Source organism: Danio aesculapii, chromosome 23 (genome assembly GCF_903798145.1).
Source record: "Danio aesculapii chromosome 23, fDanAes4.1, whole genome shotgun sequence".
Taxonomy (NCBI): Eukaryota; Metazoa; Chordata; class Actinopteri; order Cypriniformes; family Danionidae; genus Danio; species Danio aesculapii.
Genome location: NC_079457.1, coordinates 24,738,138 through 24,763,137, shown reverse-complemented (window position 1 = coordinate 24,763,137; position 25,000 = coordinate 24,738,138). Strand labels below are relative to the sequence as shown.

General features: G+C 34.8%; 1 protein-coding gene across 1 annotated transcript in view; it reads left to right on the top strand.

The window, feature by feature from the left end:
- The first annotated feature begins 1,908 nt into the window (after nt 1-1,908).
- The window catches only part of agrn (agrin), a 463,463-nt gene continuing 440,371 nt past the window's right edge, over nt 1,909-25,000 (top strand). The window contains exons 1-2 of the mRNA XM_056448992.1: nt 1,909-2,383; nt 3,761-4,022. Of these exons, the coding sequence (XP_056304967.1) occupies nt 2,183-2,383; nt 3,761-4,022 (463 nt within the window). The 5' untranslated portion in view covers nt 1,909-2,182. The remainder of the gene's footprint in view (nt 2,384-3,760; nt 4,023-25,000) is intronic.

Genomic DNA, 25,000 nt, shown 5'->3' with positions numbered 1-25,000 from the left:
GGGGCCCCAATAAATATCTAGAAGTATAAATTAAATCTATAAACTATATATAACATCGTTTTCTATCATATTTTGTATAGTGAGAGAATTTCTTTACATATATAATATTTAATATGCACAAAAATATAATAATATTATAATAATGTAATGTTATGTAATAACAATATTATAAAATAAAATAATATATATATTATATATAATAAGAAAATAATAATAAAATTATATATTGTAAAATGAAATATCCACCACCCCAATCATGGAGCAGTCCAGCAGTCAAATTTATATATATATATATATATATATATATATATATATATATATATATATCTATATATATATATATATATATATATATATATATATATATATATATATATATATATATATATATATATATATATATATATATATAATTATTATTATTATTATTATTATTATTATTATTAATATTTTAAATGCCTTTAAATGTTTGTTTGTTTGTATACTTTATTGTCCCTCAAGGGGAAATTTTCTGTGGACTCACACAGCACATCAGCAGGTTCTAACATAATAACAATTAAAAATAGGTCAACATACAAAAGAATTACATACACTATCGATCAGTGTTCAACAGTCTGATTGACACTGGAATAAAAGAGTTTTTCAGTCTGTTCCGCTTCCAGCGGAAAGTTCTGTATCTTCTACCAGAAGGTAAAAGATCATAAAATGGAAAGAGTACATGAGATGGGTTACTTAAAATTATTTTCGCTTCATTTAGAGTGCATTGCTCGTAGAGTGTTTGTATACTAGTAAAAGTTTCAGATCCTATTAGTCTTGTAGCAATTCTGATAATATTGAAAATTTTTGATTTCAGATTTACAGAAAGATTGCCATACCATGTAGATAGACCATACCTGATAACACTTTCAAATACAGCTTGATAAAATAAGTACATGATTTTCTTATCAACACCATAAAACCACAACCTTCGTAGAAAATACAGTCTTTGGTAAAGCTTTATGTCACTTTAAGCTGTAAATGTCACTTTAAGCTGTATAGAAGTGTCTCGAAAAATATCTAGTCAAATATTATTTACTGTCATCATGGCAAAGATAAAATAAATCATTTATTAGAAATGAGTTATTAAAACTATTATGTTTAGAAATGTGTTGAAAAAAATCTTTTCTCCGTTTAAACAGAAATTGGGGGAAAAACATGGGGGCTAATAATTCAGGGGGGCTAATAATTCTGACTTCAACTGTGTGAATGTATGTATGTATGTATGTGTGTCTATGTGTGTGTGTATGTGTATATATATATATATATATATATATATATATATATATATATATATATATATATATATATATATATATATATATTATATATATTATTGTGAATTCATTTTTTTAAAGACTGCATTAAGATAAAAAAACATAGAAAAGAAGTTTAAGTAATATAAAAAACACTAAAATAAATAAAAATTCAATAAAATTAGAAAGGTTGCATCAGGACTTGGGCCCCAAATTCGCTAAAACCGCCCCTGTCTAGCATTTTGCTACTTTTTAAATAAGTTTTCTTTAGCGGGTGTAAAAAGTGACAAGTCTTACTTGTTTATTATTGTAGAGTAAAAAATACCTGTCTTAATCATAGAATTTCAACGTATAAATCCAAAGTAACTCATAAACGATGCAAATCTAAGCAACAGCTCAAATTATGCTATAATCACTGCATAACCATCACTAAATCACTATTAGTAGAAAGTTTTCTCTATCTCACCATGTGCACCGCTTCATTTGTCCGAATTGGCGCAATCTCTCCAAAGGGTGGCGTTTCACACCCGCTTCTGTCTCTGGTGCGCCTGAAATCACCCCCTCCGTCGCTCTTATCAGCAATTCAGATTACATGCAAATGCCCTGTGAGAGGAGCGTCACTCTGAAAGGACAGCGAGTGTGCGCGCGCGAAGGGGGGGAGAGCAGAGGCATTCCTCACTCCTCACTCCTCTTTCTATTCTTCTCCGTCCGCCGGCTGATGCTCGCGGTTCACTCTCAGCACAGATATGAGCGCAGACCGCATTCAACTTTGAGGAACACCGAGAGCAGCGCGCGCTAGGATTACTATTTACACCCAACTTACTGCAGAACTCCTCCGGCGTTTGTACTGCGAGTTCCCAACTTTCCTTTTTTATCCGTTCGGTTTGGCCATGGGCTCTGTGGACAGAAAAGCGGTTTATTGGCCCGTTTGGTCATTTGCTCTTGTTTTTGTGCTTTTGAGTCAACGTTGTCATGGAAGTTGTTCCGAAAAGGAGCTGGAAAAGAGAGAAGAAGAAGCGAATGTAGTTTTAACCGGGACTGTAGAGGAGATCTTGAACATGGATCCGGTGCACAACACTTATTCCTGCAAGGTAAGAATTCACGCACCAGCTACTCTTCACATGCGTCAAAGTGAAAGTAAATGAAAAGGTAACCCTTCATATCACAGCTTTAGGTTGTATTTTAATACCTGTTGTCACAGTGCAACAGTTTTGCATTCTGTATCACCTGTTAGACGTGCAGACAAAAGCTACCAGTGCAGTATTTGAGTTGTCATATTCAGAAAGTCGATTATTATGTAAAATGCTGTCCTATAGATTTTGAGGTTATATTGAATCATAAACATACATAGTGTAGCTGCAACCACTCTTTTCAGTACGAAATATCAATGTACACTATTAAAATAAAAATAAAGGTGTGAGGAAAAACAAAGAGCCCCAAAAGAACCTTTTAAGCTCTTCAAATAATAATTTTAATAAAAGTGTTTTTGGATTGGTTGCATGGATGTTAAAGGTTCTTAATGGAACCATTAGCACTCCTAAATGTTCTATATTTTAAGGTGTAACTGTTGATAAATAAAATGAATATGTGTTAAGCTGCTCCTAACAGGGTTTTCTCACTTGAGGACATTGGTTCTGCTCAGTTAATGAAAAATGTCAACCTGCACAGTCCTTCTTTGATCCACCTGTAATTTGATCTTTCATACATGAGGAACCTGAACCTCAGCCTTTGCAGTGACTTGATGTCCTTTCAAGCTCTATTAGTGCTTCGGCTTCAATTATCTTCAATTATCATGTAATCATGGGCTTATTTTGTTAGAAGTAACTGAATGCGGTTACTTATATCAAAGTCTTGCAGCAATTAATCACCAGGACATAAAAAGTGAGAAAAGTAATCTCAAATTGTGACTCTTCCTATTATTATTTCATTGTTTGGTGGACGGTTAACACTGAAAAGCATTTAAGAAAAGTCTTTTTAGAGTAAAATCAGAGATCACTTGTTCAAAAATGTTACTTTTTGCATTTTTAAAAGTAAAAATTGCATTAAAAGCATGACAGTTAGAGCAGACAGTTGAAAAGACAATATTAATAAAATCCAGATTTTATGGATTTAATGACAGCCGCAACTTAACCAAACATGTTCATCCTATGTCTCATCTTAATTTTATGTAAATGTGTTTTTTGCAGAGGTTTTCATAAGAAATTGTACAGCAATGTCGTATAGAAATACAACTTAAGTTTCCCAAATAATTCTTTAGTAGACACTTTATTTATTTATTTGCTTATTTATTTATCTTTTTCCACAGCTTAGAGAGTTTCTATGGATGTTAAAGTGTATAAAACCATAGATGCCAACAAAGAACTTTTATTTTATATGTGTATTAAGTGTTGTGCGGAGGTATATTGCAGAGTCTTGATCTGGTGAAATGGTGTTTTCTTAATCTCCTGTTGTCTGCCCTGCCTCTGAAGGTCAGAGTATGGCGCTACCTGAAAGGCAAGACCATGATAAACGGGGAAGTGCTGCTGGATGGAGGGAACAAAGTGATGATCGGTGGGTTTGGGGACCCCCATATTTGTGACAATCAAGTTGCCACCGGAGATACCCGCATTTTCTTTGTCAACCTGGCTCCTGAGTACATGTGGCCGATCCACAAGAATGAACTGATGCTCAACTCAAGCCTGATGAGGATTACTCTTCGCAACTTGGAGGAGGTAGAGCACTGCGTTGAAGGTAAAAAAAAAAAATAAAGATACACTTTCCTGACTCAGCATAAAGCTGCAACTCACTTCTGCTGGCTGTGTAGAGATTTGAAAGTTAGAAAAGCTCCCATGGTGGTGACAGCGCTCTTGATTGCAAAAGCAGGTGGTGTTTTCTCCTCTAACTGCATCTTCGTTCTACCTAATGATGCGAATCGTATTGTGTGACATTAACCATTTAGGTGACATCAATACAGCTTTTTAAATGAATCTTTCTCTTTTCTTTGATTCTTTTCTTAAACCTCTATTTCTTTTTTCCCCTCTCAACTTTTCTTATTGAATTTTCTTGAGCCTCAGGGCCCTAAAAGCTAAGCATATTATGTGTGCCCTCGCTAGCAATCAGCCGCTGACAGTCAGTGCTCTCGAAGGAGGGTGTGTCTATTCGCTAACTGAACACCTCCAGGGCCTTTGACTAACCTGAGTGAAAGTCCAAACCTCTACCTTTCCTTGAGGGAAATCATTTATAGAGCTGGAGAGGAGATACTAAAACCTAACGGCATATCTTCAAGATATGTGGCCCTCGCATGGGCCCCTGTGTCTGTGTTATGATGGCATTCACTGCTTATTTCCACATTCCCCAGGATAAAATGTTAGAAGTAAGTTTGACTATTTGGGGGAAACATAAAAATATATGTAGTACAAATAAGACTAGACAGTTTTTGAAACTTCATAGTGCTTTTGCTTTATTGATGCAAATGTAAAATAGTGGTTGTCCTTCTACTATAAATGGCGAGTTCCTTTTTCCATTTTGTAAGTCAGCAGTGCTTGTAGTTTAATCTTGTTTAGTGCTCTATATTGCTGGCAGCAGTACAAGCAGAGAAAATACACATTAGTCTGGAATACAACAGAGCGTTTGAAGCTAGCATCACTCTTTTAGGTCCAATCGATTGTGTAAATCGGCACTCTGCATCCTCTTTGCATGGCAGGTTGTATTGTGTAGACCTATTGACAAAGTCTGGTCCATTCTGTTTGTGGTTTATTCTGGCCAAGAATCAAAGACTTTAATGGAAAGCTTTCTTGACTGACTTTTTAAAGTCAGAAAGTGTTTTCTATGTGCCATGTTGAGTGCAGGGGGTATGAAGAGGTTAACACCTGTAGTAACAACACAAGAGTGTTGGTTCAACACTTTGAAAACACATATTAAATGAAAACGCCGACACCTTACCAGAAACACATTCACAGTAAATTTGACTTTCTTTGATTTAGAATTTCTATCTGTCTAAAATATATTGATTTTAAAAACGTAGCTCTGAAAATATATATTTTTTTAAAGAAAAGTTAAATTGCTTTAGTTATTTCTTGAATATTTTTCCACGATTTCTGTTAAAAAAATGCTACTATTGAGGCATATTTGGTAAAATCCAAATCAGTCCTCATTGTAATTTAAAGTGGAAGTGAAGCAGTCAGTCAAGTTTACATTATTTTGCAAATTGTTTTCCACTTTGATTAAAATATATATTATAAACTCAATTAATGTAACCATTTAGAAAAAAACTGCATTTTTTACTATACCTATTAGACCTAGGGTGCCGCCATCTTGGAATATCGCTGTGTCTGACATCATGGGGTTGGTTCTGTTGACTCAGCTGAACCGATATAGTGGAAGTAAGGGACTGAACATGGAGACAGCAAATTCAAATTTAACCCAATGCAGGAAATTGTGAACGTGCATCGCAAAACTGATGCAAATACAAACATCTGATGTGTGTCTAATATATACAAAAATATTTATATTCATTTTTCTTTTTTGATAACTTTCATTTGATGTGCTTTGGTCCACTCTCTCACGCTGGTGCAGTGCTGCCTGATGAGGGGATTTACATGCAGACTAATGCAACAATTAAAGCACATGACTTCACGCTTTACTAAGTCACGTCTTTATGGGTTATGTCAAGACATATTCCCTTCTCAAATCGATAGACTCGATCGCTCAACATGTATGACATGTATAAAAACCTGCCATGTGAAAAACATGCCGACCTTAGTTTTAATTTGTATACGAAAGAGGTGAGCAGGTGTAGTGAAAAGTCGGTACCAAACCTTGTTAAAACCATGGTTGAAACCTAGACCGGCAGTCAGGCAGCGTAATACAGAGAATTGACCAAACCACATCAAACAATCGGTAATAAAAACGAAAAAAAGAAAAATAGAATAAACATTTTTATATATATATTTTCATATTAAACACACATCTGAAAAACACATCTTATCTGTTAAAGAGACAGTTTAACCAAAATGTAAATTGTCATCACTTAAGAGTTATTGCTGTTTTGTTCATCTTCAAACACAAACAAATATATTTTTGTAAAAGCCAAAAGTCCATCTGTTGAAGGTCCAGTACACTAAAACGTTGATGTTTCAAAATTTACATTAAGGCATCACTAAAGAAATCCATTTGAATTAAGCAACATGAACTATACATATAAGTTAGTAAATAAGATTACACTTTGGTAAATCAAACACATTCTTGCAATATTTGTGTTTAGTATGTATATATTGGTGCAGCACGGTGGTGCAGTGGGTAGCGCTGTTGCCTCACAGCAAGAATTTCTGTGTGGAGTTTGCATGTTCTCCCCTGTGTTCGTGTAGGTTTCGTGCTCCGGTTTCCCCTACAGTCCAATCGCATGCACTATCGCTGAATTGTGGTGAATATATATTGATGTGTATATACATTTAGAATATTCACTGATATCATAAGACACAAACAGCATGACAGGCAACTCACAATTTCTCATTATTTCTGAATGGGTTCAAGCACAAATAAGAATAGTTTTCCTACAAGGCACAAAACATCTCTACTCTCTACCTTTTTTTTTTCTCTTAGGTCTCTGCATTTTGTGCTACTGAGCTTTTTAGTAAAAGCTACTGCAAAGGAAAGACTGTCTTTTTTAAAGGCTTCAAAAATCTTAAAAGGTTTGATAAGGGGGCATCGTAGTAGCCGAGTAGCATATTTTGAATACACACATGCCGGGTCTAGGTGTTGAGCTACTGAAAATAAATGCTGCTCTGCCTAATGAGAGGCCATGTGCTTCATTTAACAAATGTGATTCTTTTTATATTGTAATGGGATTGGATCTCATTTTACACACAAGATGCTCAACTATACCCTACAAATAGCAAACAGCTGCGCTCAGAATGGCCACCGGTTTTGTTAAACACGCAGCTTGCGAATTCTAATTTTGAAATCGCAGTGTCTATAAACACTGAGACTATGTACTTCAAAACATTCGGAAACATTGGTTCTGACCTTGCTTTTGACATGGTTAGACAAGTATACTATAAACCCGGCCTTGAATGAAAAGTGCTGCCCTGAAGGCTGAGTAACTTGGAATTGTGCCTAATGGTGTTCAGACTTTGTTGGGTAAACTGAACTGGGAATATTTGATTTTATCCATCAATTATTTATTAAAGCTTGACCTTTTAGTGAGGAGTATACATTTTTCTCCTTCCATTGTCTCTATTTAGTATCCATGTTTTAGACCTACAGGAAAAAAAAGAGTGTGTGTGGTGGAAGGAACAAGATCGTACCTGCCAGGCTGACGAGCATATCCTCTCCTCTCTCTTCACCTCTGACAGCTTAGATAGCACTGAGAAATGAAAAGATTCCAAACTAAAGTTGAGAATACTGCTGTCAAAGCCAAAGTTTTCTTAAGGGAAGAAAAAAAAATGCTGTTTATAATGACAAGATTGGGAGGGTGAAATGTGATAACAAGAAATTCTTAATACAAGTGTAGACTGGAACGCTTAGAGGAGAGGCCTTGAGGCGTTGAGTTTTCGCTTGCTCTTCACTGACACAGACCACTTGGGTTGTTACATTAAAAAAAAACTTGGAATAAGTGGTTCATTGGGATAAGATGCATCAAATACATATTCTGTTAAACCTGAAAAGACAAAATGTTTGAGTAACTGCTTTCCAGTCAGTAAAATTAAATGGTGACCAAAGCACTCAAGGTAAATATATATATATATATTTTTCCTTACATAAATGATCATATGGCTTCATTACAGCACAAAAGTCATATTGGTCAGTTATCATAGTTTACAAATGCTCCCTTTTGGACCTTGATTGGTTCCCCTTCAATTTTACCTGCTGAACTTGTTTTTATATTAAAGAAAGCCACTCATACTGGTTGGGAATGACATCAGCATGGCTAAATTAAATATTTTTTTAGTATTCAAAAATTATTCAGAAGTATTCAGAGAGATTTTGGCGCTGTGTGGTAAATCAGCAAATCAAATGTGTTCCTTTCTATGAAGTCGACATGTGCGAACATGTTGCTTTTCAGCATTTCTCTGACTTTGTTTGCATATGTGGATGCTAATTCATTAAATGCCAAGCTGCACAATAGTGGAAGCTTGTGTTGGGCTGTAAGGTAATAATTTAAACCAAAATGGATCTCTTTCAAACCATGTGAGCTCTTGCATCTCTGATTCCTTGAATAGGGTGAATTAAGTCAGACTAACTTTAAAAAGGAACAGCTGGAATGCAGAAGAAAGTTGGGAAGAAAAAACATGGCATGGATTCTTGTATTAAGTATTACAGTAGCTTTTGAATTTGAGGAAGAAGTGATGAAATATGAGCAGGGAGAATGAAAGCGTGAAGAAATATGATATTGAGATTTTCTTTGGTGTGAATCTGTTCATTGTAGTCCACCTGCTTTATGGTCAGAATCAGATTCTTTTTCCCTTAAACGTTTTTGGAATTGGTCATCATTACTAAATCAGTGTTAAGGTTTATAAATTGTACAATAAATTGTAAAGATAAATGTACAGATTTAATAATCACACAGATTCTCAACCGGTGGGCCGCAGCCCACTAGTGGGCCTCCGTGATCCTGCAGGTGGGCCACGAGATAGCTTAAAATGAACTTAATTATCGTACTATAATTATTTGATTTCATTATTAAATATTTTTTTTAATAAAATTATTGATGTAACGGACTTGGTGCAAAAAGAGTCTCACTGTAAAATACAGACTTAACCGTGGCTGCACTTTCAACCGCTGAACGTCAAATAGGACTACATGCTCAGCTGTATAAAGCAAACCATCATGCAAAGGTAAAGGTAACAATGATTAGAGTTGTAACCAGTTTACACGTGCCTCACGTCTGCGACTCGTATCAGAGTCTCACATCTCCGTTGATTCACAAACTATGCTAGCTCTCTTTGTGTGAACTCTTTAAAATATCAGCATAGTTGTCCAAATTGTTTTATAATGCAAGTACGAGTGTTTTATAACGGATGCATGCCCATACCGGAAGATCTAGTGAGACTCTGTGGTGTTTTAGTGAACAGCTGTTGACTACTGTCAGCGAACTCCAATAATATCCTAAAAACCCAACCGCCTTCAGATCGATGTGTTTCAACAGACTTAGAGTGTTTTTACTGTATTTAAATTTTTTTGTTTAGTTTTAATGGATATGATCAATAGATGAATAGTAATAAGTCCAATTTAAAGCAGCATCTTTGTCCTGTACAGGTTAATTTATTAAAGAAAAGGCCCAAATACTCTGCAGTTGTAAATACCTGAAGAATTCAGGAGATTTAAATCTGTGTGCGTTTTAAAAAATAAATAAAATATATATTATTATTTATTCTTTATATATATATTGAATAAATTTATTTATTGTTCATAAATCACTTTGGAGAAATCTAAGGCCCTTAAAAAGTATTAAAAAATCTTAAATGTTGTTTTACAAGGTATTCAACTTTGTATAATTTTTGATTCATTTAAAGTTTGCATGAATTTAATCTGTGAATTTTAAGATGTTGTGTTCATGACATCGCTAAAAATCCTGCTAGATTTGACATCACTGCTTTGTTTACTGCCATAACCAAGGCAACACTGTTATTTCTGCAGTTCTATAGGCGTCAAACTGCTAGATTAGCATTTTTATTCAGTAAACATACTGTAAGTTAAAATGTCACCAATGTTACAAAGTTAAAAACTAAAGTAGTTATGAGGTTATAAAATATACGGAAATTTCAGTCTCTGATTCCTGTATATACCCTGAAAAAGGTACAATCTGAGATTGTACACCGAAGGGAAGGTTTAGAATTAGTTTTGAGTATAAAATTGTTCCCTGAGGACCTGTTTTGGACCTTTAATAGGCTTTGTACCCCTCAGTAAAAACTGTACCTTTTTCTGACAGTGTAAAAAACTCTAGATCTAAACAAAAGTTACAATATATGTCGGTTGTATGTTTATTTGAAAGAAAATGTAATCATCCTGGTGTGAGTGCTTTCTTGCTGTCTTTTTAAAATTTTTCTCTAATCATCCTTCAGTTCTCGGCCTGTCATGAGGGCAAGCAGGTTCAAGGGGCCCAGTTCAAGTTGAGCTTTAGCTTGAGGACAGAGGGTCCAGTCCTGGTGGTCTCTTGTGATAATGAGTTTGCAGTTCATCCAGTCAAATGCTCTAGATTGTGTGTGTGTGATGGGTTTGGGAATGAGAGTAGCAGGTCTTTGGGAGCACTTCCCTTTTATACGGGCTGTTTGTGTAAGGAGGAGGCCTGGCGTGCCTCTGATTCCACATTGCACGAAGGTCATCCTGCCTGCACTCAGCCCCAAGCAGGTAATGATTAATAGATCAAGCATAATTGAGGTGAAGGACTTCCTCAACCCCTTGTTAATGGTCTTAGGATGATAATCATTGGAGAAGGGCCCTCTCAGAAAGGGGCTTTATTTAAAAAAATCACCTCTGTGTTATTTCAGGCTGATCTCCCTGAGCCAGACTTGAGGCCAGGGATTTCCAAATGTGTTTTATGAGATTTGGGAAATCAGCCATTGGTGAATGGAGCTGAAAGCTTGTCGACACAGTACAAGTATTAAGGGGCTGAATCATTGGTAGGAAATGTCTGTGATGTGTCACCGAATGTTTGCAATAATAATTCTAACTGCACATGTACTTCACTAGGCTGAACAGGAACTAGATTAAGGCTTGTAGATTCCACAGTTATCTCAGCATTCTGTCATGTTGTTATTTAGTCTGTGATTTTAACCTTTTAAATGTCCCTTGAAGTGCTTTGAAATGTGCATTAGTGTTCAATGTGTGACGTAATTTCAACTGAAAAATTAGGACGTGGGGGTGGTCATAGAGTAGCTCCTCCCCTTTAAAAAAACAGCCAATAACATACATTTTTTAGTGGTTGAGCTCAAGCGCATCAAATAAAAAGCAAATCAGAAACATTTGTAGAGGGTGGGACATGTCAGATACTAGAGAGCATTTGATTGGTCAGAAGATTTGATGAGAAACTAAAGTATGAGGTGATGTCAAAAAAAAGTTGATTTATTTAGATCAGTGATGCCCAAAGGAGGGGCCGCGGGCCAAAGTTGGCTCATGATAACCTTTGATTTGACCCACAATCCCATGCCTTGAAATAGAGATTGTCAATTCTAATTTAACGTAATCTTTTGTTTGTTTGTTTTATTGTAGAGCTACAAAAAGCAAGCTTGAATTAAATGTTTTAATTAAATGTTGTAAATGAATCAGATTTATTTGAATGTCCATTGTGTTATAAATGCAATTGTTTGTTTTTATGGTAATAAGTTAATTATAAAAAAAAAAAAAAAAAATATATATATATATATAATATATATATATATATATATATATATATATATATATATATATATATATATATATATATATATATATAATGCTTTAGATAGCTTAATACTATTAAAGTAAAACTTTCCATTTATTTTTAAATATTATTTTTAAAAATTAGCGAAATTACACATGGCAACTTTGTAATACAGTTTTAGTGTTTCCTCGAGGATTTTTTCCAGCTGTGGTGGCAGGCCTTTTACACAGATCTACCAACTACCTATGGCTTTATGTCAATTACAAATGTCGTGAGCACAGTATTACAAGTCGAGATCGCATTCTTGTAATACGAGCATGCAAATCTCTTTGCTTGCATGCTGATTTCTTCTGTTCGTGCACTTCATGCGCACCCTCAAATATACGCTGCTCAAGTGCAGATTTTCTTGTGTGCTCTCAAATAAATGCCCCACCATGGAAGAATGAATGTAGCGAAAACCATAAGTTTGAAATATTTACCTTCGACCCACAGCCCTCAGCTAGGTTTGTTCTATGGCCCTTCATAAGAAAAGGTTTGGGAACAACTGATTTAGATGGTAGTGGCAAACTGCAAGCTTTTGAATCTTCTAAATGCAAATATGTCACTGTTCTTTAAGACTAGCATACTGATACTAAAATCTAATAAACATTATTTAAAATTTATGTGGACTTTAAATCTTTTTTAGGTGCAAAAGAGATCTTAAAGAGAATCAAAAATGGTTAAACCCAACTGTTTAACTCTAGGTGACTTGTAAAATTAGTTTTCCTTTCGGAATTTCCATTGAGGGCTTGATGGATGCTTAGGCTCATCACCTTATATCTAGATTTCTTGACATTTTTATAAGTATTTATTGGGTAGGTACTCTCTGGTAGGTTGATTTACAGTATGCTATATTATTAGGACTTTCTATATGGTACATGATTAGAAAATGAATGTACTGAGAGGCTAGAGGAAGTGACAAGAAATCAAGGAAGGGGGGGGGGGGTGAGAATTATACCTGTTATAGTTTCCCCAAGTTATTACATTTTAAGATTTTAATTAAACCCTGAAACCTCCACACTTGCTTTGAATACTAATTAAGTTTGGGAATGAGAAAGGAATGAAACAAAAGGATAAGAGTGTTTCGCAGCCCTTTGCTCACCTCTCATTTACTTTATATTCTACTCCTTCCTGTAGAAAGGACAAGAGTTTGTCTTGGCACCAGATTTGAGTCTGTGTCTGGGTTAATCTCTCTAACAGACATCATTGTTTAAGTAACACATGTCGACAGTCTCAAAGTCAGATAGATTTCATTACGCAGAGTTCAAAAATGTGAGGAATTCTTTGTTAGATTTAGGCAAACAGAGGAAACTGATTTTTTATTGACTATTAAGTAATATCTTTGGGTATATTACCTCTATATGGATGCAGTTTGCAATTTTTATAGTAAAATAAAAATGTAGTGCACAGAATTTTTGACGATGAGGTCATTTTTGAAAAATTGAAATATTTAGTGTTTTTTGGGTTACTTTAAATGCTCCAGAATACAGCGGTGTCTTTACAGTTACAGTTTACTGTCTTAGATACTCTGGTGACTACACACAAAGCATCTGCTATTTGAAGCCTTGTCAGGTTATCATGGGAGAGACACCACAAAAGAATTTTATTGGGGATTTTTACAAATTTTTTCAATATAAAAACTATTTTAATTAACTTATAATAAACATATTTAGTTTGAGTTTGAGTATTTTGCATTTTTCCCTAAATCCTCATTTTCTCAACAAAATTGATAATTTCAGAGATACAATGTCTGCTTCAAGCAACTGTCTCATCCATGACAGTCCTGCTTTCATCTGCCTTATTTCCTTCCAAATGCTTGACGCCATGACCATTCAATTAGCAGCGTGCTTTTCACGCCATCAGAGCAGAACACATTTTCACTGGACCCTGACATTAAAGTCAAGCTTAAATAGAAACCATAGTCTGCAGCAAGTTCCTGTGCCTAATGAAAAAGGAATTTAAATTTTCCCTTAACCTCAGCACTTGCTAATGCCTTCATAAAAAATGAGCTCTCAAATTCCATTTAACTGATGCTAATGCCTTAAATTAGAAAGTCGTGAACCATTTTTTTCTTTAATCTTGAGATCTTAATAATTGTAATATCAGCATATAGAACTTTAGAGTCAATGCATACAAACTAAATAACAAAAAGTTAAAACAATGACTAAATATGTGACTAAATGATAACACGTCTCACTGGTGCCAGATGAATCTCTGGCTGTAACAGTGAATGCTGGTGGATTATCCACATTAACCACAGCAGCTGTCTATCCCTTCACATTTAGTCCATTCTGAAACATTGCCACAGATCTCAAGGAATCCATAACATGTGAAGTCTCCACATTTATAATACCCATTGTGTCTGGAATGCGAGGGGTTTTCCAGTCAACTACCCATCCAACTCCTGAAGACTAATAGATAATTTTATCCTTACAGGGAGTACTCAACCATGTTAGTACTACAGTACAACAGACAGATGACCAGGTTGTACATAGAAGATATAGAATCGGACACTTACGCATGCATATTTATTGAAAGGGGAAGAAAAACCTATTTCTGACTTGAAATGAAATGAAATTTCTGAAATGTTTGAAAAGATGCCTTCTGGAGCAATTTTAGAATATTTATCTTTAATCAAACTAAAAGATTGTATATGACTCTATTATTGTTGCTATATGGATGTTTTTGTTGTTTTTTTACAATGTGTGTTTGTTAAGAAACATATGATTATATATTGTATATTTAGTATATGTTTTGCCATGAATATAGCCAATGCTGCTGATATGGCATTAAAACCCAAATAAATAAATAAAGTACAACAGACAGCTTTGAGTACCTTAAAAGAAACTGCATAAACTTTATTGCATGGTAATTATTGCTTTGTTAATAGTGATTGTTTGATTATGTACTGAGTTTTTGTGTGATTGAGCTAAATTTTGAACTTGTGGAAGTGTTTAAATATGAAAACTGTTAGCAAACCACACCAGTGTGCATTTACTTTGAAATCTACCGTAGGCATGGGACGATAATCGTTTTCAAGGTATACCACAGTTTGGAAAAGTCAAGGTTTTAGGATCGTCAAAATGATCTGCTATACCATTCCTACGGTATGCATAAGAATTTTTATTTATGTTTTTTAGGACAACAGTATCTCCTGTAGAAAAGATATCCAAAGATGCAATTTTAAATTGTATATAAATCTGTGTTTTTGAAACTAATAAAGACAGCAGGAGTCAAAGACTCATTTGATTTATTAAGCCTGACATGTTTACTGTTTCAAAATATTAGAAATGTTTCTCAAAATAAAATATTTTGTGCTCAAATAGGGGGGAAAAGTTGTTGTTTTTTACCCAGACATTTAAAAAGATCATAATTTACAGCAGTAATCACAAAACCGTGAAACCGTGATATTTTTATCTAAGGTTATCATACCATCAGAATCTTATACCAGCTCATGTATACAGTCCTCCAGGTCTATTCAAACTATTTGTTCCATTGAGGGAAATCAAAACAGGATGGAAATAACCTATTATGTCTAAATTATGATGTATTTTTTTGTAAAGTGTAATGTATTTTAGAGCTTTTTAAAGACAAGTGAACATCAAAAAACAGTGCAAATTATGTCATGGCCCCTTTAACAATGGAGCTAGCAGAATTATGTAACTCCTAGAATGGCTTTAGAGGTCATTTTGACCATTCATATACAGTTGCAATCAGAAATATTAAACCCCCTGAATTATAAGCCCTCCCTGTTTAATTTTTTCCCCAATTTCTGTTTAAAGGATAGAAGATTTTTCAACACATTTCTAAACATAGTTCTAACATCTAAAATAGTTCTAATAACTTGTTTCTAAGAACTGATTTGATTTATCTTTGCCAAAATTACAGTAAATAATATAAATAACTAGATATGTTTCAAGACACTTCTATTTTTCTATATTTCTAGATTACGGAATTAAGTGCTCATTAAAAAGTTGAAGCTTCTTTTGAGAAGAATATATTGAACTTTTGAAAGACATGTCTGAAGTAAAAGTTATGTTTTTGTTAGCAGAAATTTGCTAGGGAACAGATGATCATGTTTAAAGTCATAGGAAAATAGGACACTGAAATGCATGAGGTCAATTTGAAAATACTCCGAACTCTTTTGTGTTTTTTAATTTAAATAAAATAACAGTGTTCAAATGAAATAGACAGACATTTGAAAAAAGTCAGGGTTCTATAGTTGTGCTTTATTTTATCAAAGTTATATTACAGAATTTAAAATAGTCAAATTGCATTTGTATTTGTAGTGTTAAGCAAGCTTGTTGTAGATTCAAGATGGCCTACCATGTCTGCACCAACTAAAGAATCCAGTTTAAGCATGGTTTGTAAAACTATGGCACACAAGACAACCACCTGTCCAGCTAAAGGCTGGTCAAGAGTTCACCCAGGACCATACAATCCACTTTTACAGTTTGTTTGCTGAGAGAAGTAGCCCATGACAGAGGGGGTTCGGTGCCGTTTCGTTTGCCCCTGCTGGAATGTCAGTAGCTGTAAGGTGTAAAGCACAAAGAGCACACAAAAGCCCAATAACACATGCTAATGGAGTGTGTGCAATGTGTGCCTTACTTGAAAAGGAAGAATCCATTCATACAGGGCCAGCATCAGCATGAAACTGACCTGGCATGAGTAAATCATTAAACTGGACCAACACTGATGGTTTTCTGCTTTTCAAGTGTACTTGAAAGGTCACTGAAGAACTTGTCCTGCTTAAATCAGCAGTTCATCCTCCTACATGCCTCAGTCAGGTTATAATGACCTCGCCTTGAAAAATATTGAGCCTTTTGGTTCTTGCTGAATCCTATCAAATGCCTTTAAGCCTTCCCAGACTGGACGATCACAGGATGTCAGTGTTTTTTTATTTGCTATCTGGTGACCGTTTCCATGAGGATGTTGGGATTCAGCTCTTTCCCATTCTCTTTTACCTCCTCTTCGTCATTCTCGTCTAGATTGTTTCCTGCTAGTAGTTTATTGTTCTATTTTGAGCTCATAATGGTTTCCTCATCATCTGGCCAGCATCACGGCCGTCCACAACTGAATGACTCCGATATGTTTGACCATAATAGATAAATGTTTAATGCGTGTGAAACGGTAGCTCCTGAAAAGTGAGGTAAATGTGCCCCTAGCTTTCCCACAGTCCTCCGTATTACAGAGGCCTGTTGAGCATACCTGTAATTAGACTGGAATCTGGCCTGTAAAGCTGCCAGTGTAATAACCACCAGGTGCAGACCCGAGACCTGCTGCTGAGGTGCAGCAGACCCAACCTAATTCTCTACTCAAACATGTACTTATTAAATACAGCGTGCAGTTTGAGAGGGAGTTGGTCTGTGTGCACATCCTGTAATCTAAGATTTCCAAACACATTTTTTATGGGGGCCGATGAGTTTATTATTTATTGTATATCCAGTCTTTTATTTATTTGTTTTTGCATGGGTCTGGTTTTTTTTTGTTTTGGTGTAGTTATAGTTGCACAGTTTTTCTCCACATTAAGCATGGTTTTGATATTTGAATAAAAAAAGGAAAAATGTTTAAGTGATGGAATGGTTATGGTTATGAGAAAAGAATAATTAAAATAATAATAATAATAATAAAAAAATTCCCAATATTGACAGGGCATCTGCTGTGTAAAGCATATGCTGGATAAGTTGGTGGTTCATTCCGCTGTGGTGACCCCTGATTAATAAAGAGACTAAGCCGAAAAGTGAACGAATGAATGAATGAATAATTAAAAAGTAAATAAATAAATATATACTGCTTCACTGGTTGTTAATATTTGTACTCTTTTTATGTATTAATAATGCATATATTACAGTTTTATTTAAAAAATCTATATTTTTATTTTGCAAAGAAGAATTAAATCAATCATAACTTATGTCAAAGACATTGACGTTTAAGAAAAAGTTGTATTCCAAATAAGCTTGGGTGGTATCCAAATTTTGATACCGTCAAACCTCCTCCCTATTTTACCTTGGTATACGGTATTACGGTGAATAATAAAAAAAAGTTATTCAAACCATTCAGATACTGAATACCAAACACTAATACTGAAACAACAAAATAACATGCACAACAATATTAACAACTTTTATTAGCAACAAATAGCAGTTTATAAAAAAGAGCAAATACAACAGTCAAACTGAATTAAATTAACATGAACACCCAGAACAGTTTTCGCATAGAGACACGAACACAAATCAAATCAAATTTACCATGTCCTTTAAAGGACTTTTGATCCACTGTGTGGAAAGAGACTGTGTGTTTCCTTCGCCAAGTATTTTGTCACTCCATCAGTACAGGTTTTCCAATGGACACTTTCCTTTTTATAATTTGTTGTTTTCCCAAAGACCTTATTATCATTGGCTGCATACTGGCGGTGGACCTAGATGATGTTGTTCCTGCATCAGGGGGCATTGAAACTGCACTGAGTGAACTCCGGTCCATCCTCACAGCAGTTAGTGGATGGTAGTTTCATATATACAACCTTATGTTCAAGGTATTTCCATCACTCGCGGTCACCTTTTTGTTGCACAATTTGCAAATTGCCTCATTCGTATTTACCGCCTCTCCCTTCTCGTTCAGTCAAAACCTGAAATACTACCAAACTGCAGAAGTTGTGTTCTTTTTCGAGACCAGGTCACTTGGTGCGTGACTCTTTCCCCACCTCTCTCAATCTCCTCCACTCTGTCCTGTGATGCTAACCACGCATATGCATTTTTAGGCATTAAATCAATTATATTTAATATTTAATGCTTGTCTTCTATATAAGGGCATTTTTTATGACAGTAAAACAGTATTGAAACTAATACCATTGCTATTTTTAGATACCGTGGTATACCATATTACCGTATTACCGCCCAAGCCTAATTCCACGGATGTAAATTTATTAATCCTGGAAATCCAAATAAACTCCTGCAAAAATAATATATAAAAAACTAAGTGATCCTGAAGACTGCAGTATAGGCTGCTAAAATACAGCTTTGCATCAAAGTAACAAGCATAAAAAATTACGTTTTGAAAAATATTTTTAAAAAAATCTGTTATTTTAACTATATTTTACTGTATTATTATTTTTACTGCATTTATGATTAAATAAATGCAGGAAAAGGAAGCATTGGTGAGGAAAATAGATTTTCTTACTGATTTTTACAGATCAGAAGAGATTTTGATGTTTTATACTTAAAACAAATTTCGATTTTATACAATCACTGATGTTTTTAAATATTTGAGATGCATGCATCTAATTTTCTTAGTATTTCTTAAGTATTTCTGTGTATTTGTATTCAATGTTGTTGTCTTAATATTTACTTTAAGTCTTTGGAAACATTCAGGTTCAAATTTGTATGTTTTTTTTTTTAAGTGACTAATTAAATAATTTCACTTTTTGTTATCACACACACACACACACACACGCACACGCACACACACACACACACACACACACACACACACACACACACACACACACACACACACACACACACACACACACTCACACGTTTGTTTTTGTGAAAAGTGAGTACATTACATAGGTTTCCATTCATTTTATACTGTCCAAACCGTATATTGTATTGTCCTAACCCCACCCTACCCCTAAACCCAACCATCACAGGAGACTGTGTACAGCTTTACGCTCTGATTAAACTCATCCTTGGGATTAAAAAGCCATTTGAGAAATGGGGACGTCACCAATGTCCTCATATTTCACCTCCTTTTTGTAATACCTCTGTCATACCTATGTCATTACAGATTTGTGTCCTGACATGTCACAAAAATGCGTACACACACACACACACACACACACAAACAAACACACATACTTTCATTCACTGGCCTCTCTATATTTTCCATTTAAATTTGGCCATCTTGACTTGCTATATGCAGCTATCTATGCTCCAGATCACTTTGTTTTCAAACAACGTGGCGTCCTGTTCCAGCGACCCATGCTGGTCTTTACTCAACAGAAGGCCTCTTAAGTCAAGATATCTGTCTGGCTCAAATGAACTTGCCTGGTAATCCTGTTGTTTTAGCTAACAATAGCAAGGAAGTGCTGGCTTTCAGAGGCAAACAGAGATATTTGACACGAAACCGCATCGTGTCTGCGCACACACATAGCTGCTAGCAGATATTTAAGACTTTGACACATAGTTTTAGGGACATTCACGTTCAAATCTCTGGCATTCCCTCTCACTTTCTCACACACATGCCCATGAGAATGGCAGCCTGCTGTGCGGAGCTGTCAGTATCTGTAAACCAATGGCCTTGTGGAAGGAAAGGGCCTCATTACTACTCTCTCATTACAGAAGCCGAGCATGCGGGAATAGTAAGACAGGACTTGTAAAGAAGTTGTGGCCTTTGAAGTAAATAATTTGCTTATTGTTTCTGGGCTTATAACATGGTTGTTCATAGCTTGGCAACTTTTAAATGGAGGTTTATGTGTCAGTCAAACACACAGGAAATGGGGTTTAGGAAATGCGGTTTAGGAAATGTTTTTTGGGAAATTATTGGGAATAATTATAAAGTGTTTACATGGGTCAAAAATAGGCCTGTCGCAATAATCAATATATCGACTATATCGCAGAACACATGGACGTGACCTCAATCATTTTTGGTGGTGCAATATATATCGTCCTTACACAAAAACCAATTTTAGCAACATCTTAGCTGATTGTGCAGCATCTCTATCTCTATTGGAGGTGTCAGTGTCAGTATGGTTAAAACAACACTATAGTATTTACCATAAATTACTATAGTATACTTTCATGTGGGTGTCTGACAACTAAATATAGATCTGGTAACAGATATCACAGCCTCTGTTACTTTTTAACTTGAACTTTTTTATTAACATTTATTTTTATTTATTTAATATATGTGTTTTCACATTCTGATTCCAATGCCTCATTATTACACTGTAAAATGATTATAATTAAATGAAATATTCTTAAGAGTAAAATATTATGTGTTATTTGGAAGAGTTTACTTGCATTGTGATAATGTTATATTATATATTGTCATTCAGGCATTATATAATGAGTAGCAAAATGTCAATAATATTGTTTATTGCGATATACTTTGGTGCAATATATCACACAACAAAAACTAGATATTGTGATAGACGTGGCCAAAGACAGAATTAAAGTAAAGTATTTTTAATACATTGAAAGAATATTAAATGTAACTAAGGTGTCAATTTTAATGTTTAAAATAGCGGTTTGAGAAAATAAAATGTTCAAATATGGATAAAATAATGTTTCACTGCCATTCAGGTTCTTTTTTTGACTTGTACAAAAATGTGCAAAAACATTTGAATGATAATGGCAACATTTTGTAAAATTACAATTAATTTAAAGCATAAATAGATAAAATAAAATAAAAATAAAATAATATATAAATAAAATTGTTTTGATATGTTATCAGATAACTCTTTTTTTTATTTCCAAAAAACACTGAAGGACATTTTAGTGGTTTACAATGTCAATATTTTTAGCTAAACTAACTCAATCTTTTTTGCTTTTGCAATTTTGATACTTTAACGTGTAAAAAAAAAAAATAAATAAAATTCTAATGCTTTGCTTCTTAGACTTTACACACCTGAAACTTGTCTATAGCACTTGTTCACTGCTGCTCTTATAGTTGTGTAAATTGCTTCCTTGTCCTCATTTGTAAGTCGCTTTGGATAAAAGTGTCTGCTAAATGACTAAATGTAAATGTAAAAACATGCTGTTTAGAGCTGCACAATATATCGATTCAGCATCGATATCGCAATGTGATCATTCGCAGTAGTCACATCACTAGCATACACAATGTTGAGTCTGAATTATAATTCAGCATTTGCATGTTTTTTAATGCCTGTGACTGTTTATTGACCTTAAAAGCATGCAGGCATAATAACAACGATTAATTTTATTGAATTTTTTTTATTTTTATCATTCAGTTACTGTACTTCAATACTGTTAGACTCTGAAAACGATAAAACACTTCCTCACAATTTCTTAGAAATCCTCACAACACATGCAAATACAAAAATGCACTGCAAATAGCACAGACCACATCGAAAATGCATCGGGGGACCGCCAAAAAGTTTATAGATTGTTTATTAGATTTTATAGAGATGATAGAGATATTCAAGTTATCTATATCGTAAAATAAAAAATATCAAAATGCTAGATTTTTTTCAATGCTGTTCATCATTACTTGTTTATATTATAAACATTTGATCTTTATATGGATTGATCTGCTTTTATTTATAGCCATGAAAATTCAGACAAACATAATTGGCTGTTTTGTATTTCTTTATAGTTTAAATTAAGTGCATAGGTCTAGGGAAAAAATACAATAACTTGCACAGTAAAATTTTTAAAAATTAAAAATATTGAATGCACCTCAAGTTATCCTAATAAGAGTCTTAAAGTCCTGGGTTTCTTAAGAAAAAACAGGCCCTAGTTGTGCATGTAGTTCACTGTTCATGCTGTGCGCAACACATTCTCCTTTTCAAGCTTTAGCCCAGTTTAGATTGCCCAGTTTAGATTGATATGGTGATGAAAATCTAGTATAAAGACTGGGAAGGAGGTAGGGAGAAAAGGGGCTAAAGGGTAAGGGGACAGAGAAACTGGAGCGAGGGAACAAGGCCAGCTCTTCTGCTGTGGTTTTTCAGCTCATGTTGGGATGAAGTCATGGTGAGAGCAGCCAGAGACCTCTTGCTCTGCTCTCCACTGCTAGTGTGTTCTTTTCTTGTCTCACGCACACACACACACACACACACACACACACACACACACACACACACACACACACACACACACACACACACACACACACACACACACACACACACACACACACACAAACACAGATACACACACCCCATCTGGCCAGCTGGAAGGAAGTGGTTTCTACAGGTGGGATATTCCTTTATCTCTTCTCTGGAGAGAAAGAGGGAGAGAGCAAGGGAGGCCTCAGACTCTGTGTTTTTGCGTACACACTAACCACACACAGACAGAAATGGCTCTCACATACACGCTGGCACCTTTATTTATTATTTTAAGCCCAGACGTTGATGGCAAAGAACAATGACTCTGATTGTCTTCTCCAAAATCAGTGTCTTCATGTCAGATCCAATCAGATTAAAGGCTTATCAGTTTGAACTGCGTGCGGAACGTGAAAGTGAAGTGTCATTTGCTTTGTACCCTGAGGGGATAGTTCTGCAAAAACACACACCGGTAGACGCCAGCTTGCAGAGGTTTCTGTAAAGTTGAGTTCATATGTTCAGTTTACTTCAGATCAGTTCAAGGGTATTTGTATGTTCTTTTATTAAATAGCTTTAAGTGACAGTAATATACAGGTTATGTTTCAGGTTATTGTTCAAATAGTTTTTTGGTAAACATCTTAAAGTCTGTGTGAATCAAAATTTTATTACTTCTAATTGGAACAGAATATTGAGTGGGAGCAGTGCTTTCTTTTTGCGCATAATTTCCTTGTAGCAAACTAATGGTAATGGGCAATACTTAAGAATACTAAACACTTAATTTTTCAATGGATTAACTTGTACTGATTAATTGTTCACCTAAAGAATAACAATGTGCGCTAATAAAATAAACATTCTACATTTTAATTTTTCAGCTTTTCAGACTGAACAGTTTTGCCCAGTTTCCCATTTTTTTATTTGAAGTAGCATACATTAAATGGACATATTTGACCATTGTGCTCACTTGTTTTTGATCACTCATTCACATTCAGTCATTGGTTCCCAAACCCCTCCTTAGGGTGATGCTAATCTGCGCTGATTAGTCCGATGACACAGTCTGTTGTGATTGGAGACAGAGAGAAATGCCAACCACGGCTTAGCACCAGTTTTGAAGTAGTCAGAGTGCAGAGTGTATGTGTGAGCCCAATGCAGGAGTGCATTAAAGCTGTGCAGTTAAACACCAGCAGATTGCTCTATTCTTAACCATGACACACATTCAATAATAATCCACACAGTGGTAAAAGCTGAACTATTTCAAAAGTTGACCGCCGCACGTGTGTAGGAACAGCTGACGGTGGCCATAGCAACAACAAACGGCAGTGGATTGCGAGAGCATATATATATTTGAAACTCATAAAAACAAGGCACAATAAAAACAAACTTTGTTCGCATTGCTCTCATCCTCTAGTTCATATAATGACAATAATAGGAATATTGTGATAATATGAATGCAACTGCAATAATGCAAATGAAATTTAGTTAACTGGGACTGGCCTGGTGGCTGGTTTCTATAACAGAGTTCATATAACTATCAACAAGCAAAAAAGATTTTAGACTTGTTAGGCGAAGAATTATTTTAAACCTGAGTTCAATATAGCATGTGTACACAGACACTATAAAATCCCAATCTTATTTGCAGAAATAAGCATTGTCGTTCTGGTTTCTCTGGGGGGCTTTAAGCATAATGGGTTTAAGGATCAAATCTTCTATTCTTTTATGAAGCAAATGCATGATTCACAATTTAATACTACAGTAAGATGAAACCAGATGGAGTGAGCTCTGAGAGAGAAAAGTGAGATGAGGAAGAGAAGGAGAGTCATTTGCTGACTCACATGTTGAAAGGTTTGAGTCATTTCATTAACTTCAAGGGGTGAAACGCGTTTTAAAGTGACATTTGACAGTATGCAATTTAGAGTTTTAAAATGTGACTCATGAATCAACAGGATGCTTTTATATATTAGGTTTTTTAAATGTTTATAATCTTACACAGAGCTTAGGGGCCATCATAAATGCATTTATGTGATTATGTGAGACACAAACAATCTGATAAGACTCATTTTGTGAAGTATTTTATGAGGTCAATTGGAATTTCTTTGGAATTCTCGTTCTTCCCTCTGGGCTTTAGGTAAAGTGGATGGAGACTGGTCTGGACCAATGCTATCTTTTACATCAGGTTTTTGTTGTAAGACTATGTGAGTGTTTTAAGGACACTGAAGTGTTTTAAAGAGTTTTAACCTGTGGCTGGAGTACAGGTCAGATCTGGGACAGGTGAGGGCATGCTTCCATTCTTTAATGCTTGTTTCCTTAAGTAGCAGCCCACCCGAGAAAAGCAAGTACTTAGACTACTACAGCAGAGATTAACAAAAAATCATTAGTTTAGAGGACAAATCAGAAGAGTTCTTCTTTGTTTAATATTTTTGTTTTAATATATCTATATCTATATCTATCTATCTATCTATATCTATATATATATCTATATATATATATATATATATATATATATATATATATATATATATATATATATATATATATGTATATATATATATG